Below are 9450 nucleotides of genomic sequence, written 5' to 3' on the forward strand. Positions count from 1 at the left end.
TTAAGGTTTTCAACCTCTGGGGAGGCCTGGCAATCTCCAAAACTGCAACCGATCTCTGGACCAGTAGAGATCATTGCTTCTGTATTAAATGGGACATTTGGAGTGTGGATGCTACAGCATCGTACTCCCTGGGACAACAGTTATACGTGTGACTTTGATTGTTCTTTCTTCAGCCTCTCACATTGATATCTACCATCCTTTCCTAATGTCATTCCAGACTCACCTCCACCTTTCCAAGATGTCTTGCTGCTGTGGTCCATCCTGTGCCACCCCATCTTGCCCCAAGCCTTGCTGCCCCAAGCCTTGCTGCTCCCCATGCTGCCCCCCATGTGGCTACCCAACAGGCGGTCTGGGTTCACTGAGTTGCTGCCCCAGTCCATGCTGCCCCCCTTCGTGCTGCGGTAGCTCGACACCGGCACGTTGCCTTGGCATCACCAGTGGGGCCAGCGTCTCCTGCATCAACCAGATCCCACCATCGGAAGTCACCATACAGCCACCTCCTGCTACCGTTGTGGTCCCGGGGCCAGTGCTGGCTGCCTCCTGTGAGCCTCTTCGTGTGGGAGGGTACACGGCCTGTGCCGGCTGCCCCCCTTGCGGTTGCCTCTGTTAAGCTGGGAGGGGAACTTCACAAGGATCGGAATGGAATGGCTACCTGTAAAATATGGAACGGATCAATGGCTGACGACTCCACGGACTTGGATGTCAGAAAGAATGACACTTCCTTGTTCAAAACAGGATCAGTTGGTGCTTAACGAGATTTCAAAAGCCCATGACCACAAATGTGTGATAGTTACTTTGTATTCTACCTACTCTCACCTTGAAAGGTTTTTTCCCCCCTTAAGCTTCCCTCCATTTTATTAAACTTATCTTGACTTTTGAAACCAGAAGGTATGGAGATCTTCCCTCTTTGGGGCTCCAAAATGTTGCTGGAGTCCACAAAGGTCTTTCTGCCGAAACGGTAACCTGTTTTCATCTCTGTATTCATTTGCTTTGTAGACTCTCAGTTATCCTAGCTAAATGAGCAGTGGAAAAGCCACTATTTGCTGAGTAAAGAAGGAATTGTCATCACTAAAACTGCTTCGCTGGGAATGAATTCACCCCCTCTCCTTTTTTTTCCAATAAAGCTTCAATCTGCATCAAAATTTCTCTTGTGGATTCGTTTGCTTCTTATTCTATTTTCTTGAAAAATGGGGAAGGGTCATTGCTTAGTGGTAGAGTACATAGGAATAGACCTAGATTCCATCGGTGACTATTAGCCACAAGGTATAGATAGGGACTCCGGGGCAAGTGATGCTCTGTATTTTTGGTGCTGTGGTGGGCATCAATAGTGTGAGGGCTCGTAGTGTCCTGGCCCCACTGCTGGACCTCCTGATATCACTGGTATTTTTGGCCACTGTGTGATAGTCAGACTGGATGGGCCATTGGCCTCATCCAACATTGGCATCTCTTATGTTCTTACGTTCTTATTCAATATTGGGTTCCTCAGTCACAGTCAACATCTGTTGAGAAGGTATGTGACACCATGATAATGAGTACATGCCATTTAGAGCCATCTGTAGCCCTGAGGTGATACCTTACTTGCAGGTAGCCCTAAATAGCAGGGCTCCCCCACTTCTGACCAGAACCAGAGACCCACAAGGTCAGGCCAAAGAAGGCATTCTTAGCCTTAGCCATAGAGCTAGTCATAGCTCTTAAAAAGGGTTTCCATTTTCAGGTTGCACAAGGCGGCCCTTGAAACAACCTCCAGCCTTCCTCCTCTACCCAGCAAGGTATGCATATGAAACAATGTTGCGTTCCACCAGGTACAATATCTGCATTTCTAAAGCTATTCAGTGGCCACCTGGCAAATAGCCCTTCTGTCTCCACAACTTCACATAGCCCTTTTGTGTGACTCCTATACCTTTGTAGACTCCACACCTGTCCTTCCTGCTGCATCCCTCATGATGCTGAGATAAACTAATACAACATTCAACTGTTTGACAATCCTTCCTGATGCTAATCAGGGAATCATTTCCCACCTTTTGTGTAAACCTGGGTACCTATTCAACCTGCCTTGGCAGGACCATCAATGTTCATCGAACCCATTCAGCCAGCTCCAGTAGAGCCAGCCAGCACCTGTTTAATCTCATCAACAGTATTGTGAATTCAGTCTCTGCCCCTCTGTAACCTTATTGGTCACCCCTAGGTTTTACTTCTCCTGGTGTCACACCCCTATGGGCCCCTTATTGGACCAGTGATTCTTTTTTCACCTGAGACAAGCCTCTGAAGGCGTCCCATTGGTCTGCATTGTTTTCCCATGTCTATATTCACCAAAGCACATGGCCTCGACTGTGTCTGCCCAGATGCCCACTGGCAGTTCACCCCCAAACTCTGTTTTGGTCATAATCTTTTCTCAATGGACCTCTGCACATCTGGACAGATAGTATAACCCCTATAACTGACCCTTCTATCCTCTATCAATCATATCTTTTTTCTTAGCTCTGAATTGTTTGCTCTTTTCTTGAATGCTTTGTGTTCTCGCAATTAGGGAAATTAGTCAATAAAAACTATTTAATTTTCTTTTTAAATCTGGAGTCTTCCTACTGGACCGGACGTTGGTATAAACAGGTGTGTGATCCATGGTACTCGTCTAGCCTCCCCTGCTGCATAACTACTTTCCCCAAACTTCAAGGCAGGCCATTGTTGTTAACAGTCTAATGGTGCAGACATGTGTGCACACCCTGCATGTCTGAATGTGTGTTTGCACACACGTGTCTTCAGTAGTGCAGACATAGAGGAATGGTTTCAGTGGAAGCACCCATTTGAGAGTATGAGTGAAGTTCTTGTGTGATTGGCTCTAGAGAGCAGAAAACCTTTGTGGGTGGTCTGCTCCTCTTTTCATCTTCTTCAACCACCTTCCTTAGCTGCACCAATTGGGCAATGGCTCTGTGCAGACAGACTCAGCTCAGTTGAAATAAAGGGGGTGACGTGGAGAAGTCCTATTTTTTCTAGGAGAGTTCTTGTTTTTATTCTTGGTAGGATATTTAGGTTGGGATTCAAGGCCAGGGTCTTCAGCTAAGGAACACCATACCCCCCCACACATAAAAGACATATATAACAATCCCTTGTAGTCTATATCCCCCCCCAATCCGGGGTGGGATGGGAGGTCCTGTAAGAGAAGTCCAGCATCCTCACAGTGGGGATAAAACTCTTCCTGTAGGAACTCCTATGAAGTTCTGGTAGAAGGCAAGCCACTGTGCCTTTTCTTTTGAAAAGAGACAAAGAAGTTGTCTATATAGAGTCCCCATGAGTCACTCCCATTGGTGGAAAACAGTTAACACGGGGTAGTGGAGTAGGAGGGTTCTCCTCTAAAAAGAGTTTGGTTCTCCATGCCCAAGCCATCGACAGCGGGAAGATTCTCCCATAAGGAGTTTGATTCTCCTCACTGGCGAAGAGTTAGTGGCAACAGGGTTCTCCTCTAAGAGGAGTTTGGTTCTCTTGGTACCTAAGCTAAACATTGAGTTCACAGGCAGAGAAATCTGCTTGTAGTTTACTCCATTTTGAGCCTACAGGTTGGAATGGCAGTGCAGTGGGTAGGAGGGTTCCCTGGCTAGGTGTTTGGTTCTCCTCTCCTGCTCAGTCCTTCTTCTATTGGAAATCTTAGTAGCATTCCCGTGAGGCCTCCATCCTGGTTTTAGAACATTGGGGCACCCCTAGCAGTTAACTAGAAAGATCCCCAACACCAGTATTAGGAGTTGTTGTGCAGGGCTAAGAACCCTTGGTTTTAGTATAACAAGTGCAAACCTTTAAGCTCCGACTTTATGCTCCCCATTTTCAGTGCCTCCCGATCCATTTAGGTTTTGCTGTTGTTAATTGTGTTTAAGCAGAGCCCAAGCCAAGCTAGAAAAATGGTTCAGTCAGAAGGTCCTGGAAAAAGATGACTGGAAAGTGTCCACCTGATCAATTGAATGTCCATTCCTAGACCAAGATAAATGGCTAAATGGAGCACCTTTACAAAATCTACAACTTTGGTCTATGATAGTTTATATCTAAGGACCACTGGAGCAACAAGGTACAAAAGCATTCAGTAAGCATCGTAAGCCAACAGAAGACTGAGATATCAACACGGCATCATCGGCATAAAACAGATTTGATAAAGGTCTTTGGGACAGGTGAGGTGGATGGAAAACTTCACTAGAGAGTTGGTGATTGGTGTCATTTATGTAGAGGTGGAAGAGAAAGGAAGCCATAAGGATTTAGGATTAGGAAACAACAGTCAATGGAAGAGTACAGTCTTTCTCTGCAGTGGGGACCAAAGCAGCTCACATCATTCTCCTCTCCCCCTTTCGATCTGCAGAAAAACTCTGTGAGGTAAGTTCGGCTGAAAGTCTGTGACTGGTCTGAAATCATCCACTCAGCTTCCACAGGAAGAACCTGGGTCTGGCAGGCCCTGCTCTGAAGTGCTAACTGCTACGTCACACTGGCTGTTATAGGGTGGCCACTTCAGCAGGGTATAATGACACAGAGTCCATCATTTTCTCCAGGAGAATTGATCTCTGCCATATGGAGAGAAGTTGTAATCCTGAGTGATCTCCAGTTTTCACATGGAGATTGGAAACACTGTTTCCCCAAAAGGAAAAGTACAGCCTTTCTCTGCAGTGGGGACCAAAGCAGCTTACATTATTCTCCTCTCCCCCTTTTGATCTGCACAACAACCCTGTGAGGTAGGTTAGACTGAAAGTCTCTGACCAGTACAAAATCACCCACTCAGCTTCCACAGCAAGAACCTGGGTTTGGTTGACCTTTCTCTGAAGCGCTAACTGCTATGCCACACCGGCTGTGGTATCACCTCGTATCACAACTGAACTCCAGACAGCAGATCTCTCTGTCCCCTTGGAGAAAATAACTGCTTTGGAGGGTGGAGTCTATAGCATTCTATTTAGCTTCCCCAAACCCTGGCTTCCATTGACTCCACCACAAAATCTCCAAGAGTTTCCCAACCTGGAGCTGGCAACCCTAGTCAGGACTGGCCCCAATGAGTTCCCTATAAAGACCAAAGTAGGCCTGGAAAAGGACTCCCCCCCACCTTTTTACTGACAGATCCATGCTTGGTTGCCTAGCAACAGCCACTGAGGAGAAAGTGAGCCACACAGCAGGAGAAGATAATGGTTTGGTGGCCACTGGCCCATGTCAGTAGCCAGCCAGCCAGCCATGGAGAAGCCAAGCAGTTGAAGTGTCTTTGTCAGAAGAGACAGCCATTTCCTGCTGGTTTTATGCTTCAAAATCTGGGCAATATAAATAAAATGGGGCAGATTTTGGAATTTGTCAGTATTTCATTTAAATCCCATTTTCTTCTTCCTCTATTGCCAAAAATGAGGCAGTGCCATGATGTTTGATTCCCCACTCCTCCACTTGCACCTGCTGGATGACCTTGGGCAAGCCATAGTTCTGGCAAAGCTGTTCCTGGAAAAGAGCAGTTTCTGTCAGAGCTCTCTCAGCCCCACCTACCTCACAGGGTGTCTGTTGTGGGGAGGGGAAGGGAAAGGAGTTTGTGAGCCACTCTGAGACTCCCTTGGGTAGTGAAGGGCTGGGTATAAATCCAATCTCTTCTTCTTCTTCTAACTGACTGCAAGAAATTGTAATTGGCTAAGCTCATCACTATAGTGTCCTTGAAGGGTTGCAATCCAACTAATAATGCTTTCAGATTCAAAATTGTGGAATGTCAAAGCTATGTATGGACCATAAGGCAAATTCCATCGAGTGTTAGGATTCTTCACGCTTCTTTCGTATTTCCTATATTTAAAGGTCTGAGCTAGTTCTGCTCGGACACCAAATGGACTCGTGTGGTCCTCCCATCCAGAACGTCAAGAGGAAGAGTCTCCATACCCTGCACAATTCTGCTCCCCATTTCAATGGTTCGGAGGGCCTCAACCCTCTCTTTTAAATGGAAGGCCTGTTCCCACTTTGTCACTGTAATGTATCCGCCATTACCACGTGCGCGACCGTTGGGCCATGCGGTCAAGCACAAGCCCAGAGCTTCGCGCCTGCAGAACAATAGCGGAGCGGATCCTAGCCCGCACCAACCAGAGGGCCAGGTCCGCGGCCGAGAGCCAATGGGACTCTCGGCCACTGTAAATAACCTATAGGGTCACTAGGGTGTGTGTTTTGGTGGTGGGTTTCTGAGCATATATACCGGCCTGCGTGCCGGGGTTTCTTGTCTTGTTCTTCACTAATAAAGTACTCTTTGCTGAATCACTCCACGTTTCCGAGTACTTTTCAGTCACCATCATCACATATTTCCTCTTGAACTTTACAATGCTAACTGGCATACTGCTTGTCCAGAAACGAGCTGGTGCCTGGACCCAGCCTTCCCCGCCAAGAGCTCACTGAACTCTACGTGGACGGTTCTAAATGGCATCTGCACATCATGCAGCTGCTACATGTGATTGAGAAGCCCAATAATGAATCTGGGTCTATTTCTATGTACACTACCACTGTGTGATGACCCCTCACCACTTTAGAAATAAGAAGCAACTGAATCCACAAGATAAATTTTGATGCAGGCAGAAGTTTTATTGCAGACAAGGAGAGGAGATGACATCATTTGCAGTGAAGCAGTTTCAGGGGTGACAAACACACCTTCTTTACTCAGCAAACAGTGGCTTTCCCACTGCCCGTTTGTGTGGGATAACTGAAAGGCCACAGAGCAAATGAATACAAAGATAAACAAAGTTATCGTTGAGGCAGGAAGACTTTTGTGGCCCACTCAAATGTTTGGAGACCACAGAGGGAAGATGTTCATACACTTCCTGACTTGAAATCAACATAGGTTTAGGAAAATGAAGGGAAACATAGAGGACAAAAAAGTTTCAAGGTGAGAGCGGAGAGAATACAAAGGAACTATCACATGTTTGTGGTCATGGGCTTTTGAAAACTTGTTAAGCACCGATCCTAGTCCGAACGATGAAGTGCCATTCTTTCGGACACCCAAGTCCGTGAAATCATCAGCCATCAATCCGTTCCATACTTTTCAGGTAGCCGTTTCATTCCCGTTCGTGTGAAGCTCCCCTTTCCAGCTTAACAGATGCAACCACAGGGGGGGCAGCCGCCACAGGCTGTGTAGCCTCCCACACGGAGAGGCTCACAGGAAGCAGCCAGCACTGGCCCTGGGACCACAACGGTACAAGGAGGTGGCTGTATGGTGACTTCGGATGGTGGGATCTGGTTGATGCAGGAGACGCTGGCCCCACTGGTGATGCCAAGGCAACGTGCCGGTGTCGAGCTACCGCAGCACGAAGGGGGGCAGCATGGACTGGGGCAGCAACTCAGTGAACCCAGACCGCCTGTTGGGTAGCCACATGGGGGGCAGCATGGGGGGCAACAAGGCTTGGGGCAGCAAGGCTTGGGGCAAGATGGGGTGGCACAGGATGGTGGACAGCAGCAAGACATCTTGGAAAGGTGGCAGTGAGTCTGGAATTACATTAGGAAAGGATGGTACAGATCAATGAGAGAGGCTGAAGGACAAACTGATCAATGTCACAAGTATAACCGCTTCCCCAGGTAATACAGTACAGTAGACTTCGCTCTCCAAATGACCCATTTAATCCAGGAGTGATGATCTCTACTGGTCCAGAGATCAGTTGCAATTCTAGGAGATTGCCAGGACACACCTGGAGGTTGGCATCCCTAATATGAGCTGAAAATTGAAGGTATGGGACTTCCACCATTCATCTCATCCATGTGGTTGTCTTAGACTCTGGAGAGGCAGCATAGAAATTTCCTCAATTCATTTCTACAACTGTCTATTTCCCAGAGACCCATTGCATTTCCTCCTTTTATCCCTGTGCCTGAGATTCTCTCCAGGTGCCTTCTACTCCTTTCCTTCCTTCCTTTAGATGTGAACATTCATGGGTGAGAATCTCCACTAATCACATTTGCAACTTGCTTCCTGGCTTAGAAATTTCGTCAATTCATTTCTAGAACTGTCTATTTCCCAGAGACCCATGTGCATTTCCTCCTTTTATCCCTGTGCCTGAGATTCTCTCCAGGTGCCTTCTACTCCTTTCCTTCCTTCCTTTAGATGTGAACATTCATGGGTGAGAATCTCCACTAATCACATTTGCAACTTGCTTCCTGGCTTTCTGTCTGACTTTCCTACCATACATATCATGTACAATGAGAAGAAAATAGTTTGAGTCCAGTGGCACTTTGAAGATCAACAAAGTTTATTTCATGGTATAAGTTTTTGTGTTCGAGCACATCAGTTAAGTCATCTTCTTCTTCTTCTTCTTTCTGAAGAAGTGTGCCTTCACACGGAAGCTTATACCTTGACTTAAACTTGCTGGTCTTCAAGGTGCCACCGGACTCAAACTTTCTTCTGTTGCTTCAGCCCAACATCGCTCTGCACCTGAAAGAATGAGAAGAAGTTATAATGGACTTACCAAGAGCAGAAGAAGCAGAGAAGCAAGCAAGAGGTCTGAGCAGAGCTGTGGAGAAGGTTGCAGGTGTCAAGAGCTTTTATACCGTCTCTGGGGAGCACAGAATGTATGACTCATTTCGGAGTGTTTAGTTTGTAAAATATTTCAGAGCTCCTCGTGGCATTTTTAAAAGGTGTTTGACTTCATATTATAGTGTGAGCATATTTTGCCCTGTAGTCATCCCTCACCATTCAATATTAAATGACTTGGTCAGAAGCCCTATCCGAGTTAACTTGAGTCAAAACAGGAATGAACCTGCGGCATCTCTGGGCTGACCGCAGTGGAAGCAAATCACCGGCTTTGCCTGTTACGTGCAAATTTTAAGATTCCAATATTATTTCTTGGCTGCCACTGGGATCTGTCGCCCTCTTCAGTCCCCAAATTATGTCCAATTCTTTCTGCCCCGTCACCTCTGGCTGCCTCAGTATTCACCCTCGTCCTGGGTCAACGTCCTTTGGTGGGGTTCTCCTTATCGCAATGGCCCTGGTGGGTCCATACCTTGAGCGAACGAGCATCCTCCTTTTGAGGGATCTGATGCCCATACAATCCTGAGCTTCGGACAAATGTTATTGGGACCCTCTTGCCTGAGATATTTGGAGGTCCAAGATTTTATCTAATGCATCATTAAGTTGTGCAGGTTGCTGGAAGAAACAAACCAGGGGTCATTTCGTAGAAAAAGAGGTGCAGGAGCTAATTAGCGTAACTCATTAGCATAACCTATTTGCATATGCAGCACCCCCTGATATCACCAGAAGTGTGTCAGAAGGCAACACCCACCGCTCAGGCTTCACTGGACAGTTTTGGATTGCTAGCTATTGGGGGGGGGGAACGTGCAGATCTGTCCTCGCAGAGGAGGGAGAGCTTGTACCTGAATAAAACTTTGGTCTTAAAGGTGCCACTGGACTCTTTTGGGCCAGAGGGCCGGGAGGAGCTTTGCAACTTACCTGGCTGCTTCTTGCTCTGACTGAGGGCTGTTGGGAGCAGGGGGTGGGGC

General features: G+C 47.1%; 1 protein-coding gene across 1 annotated transcript; it reads right to left on the reverse strand.

Annotated features, from left to right (window-relative positions):
- Window positions 1–6991: 6991 nt before the first annotated feature.
- LOC107118310 (keratin-associated protein 5-5-like) lies at window positions 6992–7428 on the reverse strand. The gene has a single exon (XM_015420617.1). The coding sequence runs from the start codon at window positions 7426–7428 to the stop codon at window positions 7057–7059; it is 372 nt and encodes a 123-aa protein (XP_015276103.1). The 3' UTR covers window positions 6992–7056.
- Window positions 7429–9450: the final 2022 nt, after the last annotated feature.

This window comes from Gekko japonicus, unplaced genomic scaffold (genome assembly GCF_001447785.1).
Source record: "Gekko japonicus isolate JY-2015 unplaced genomic scaffold, Gekko_japonicus_V1.1 scaffold426, whole genome shotgun sequence".
NCBI classification, from domain to species: Eukaryota; Metazoa; Chordata; class Lepidosauria; order Squamata; family Gekkonidae; genus Gekko; species Gekko japonicus.

Excerpts from the sequence above, each read along its gene's own strand:
- LOC107118310 (XM_015420617.1), bottom strand. The coding sequence starts at position 7,428 with ATGTCTTGCTGCTGTCCACCATCCTGTGCCACCCCATCTTGCCCCAAG.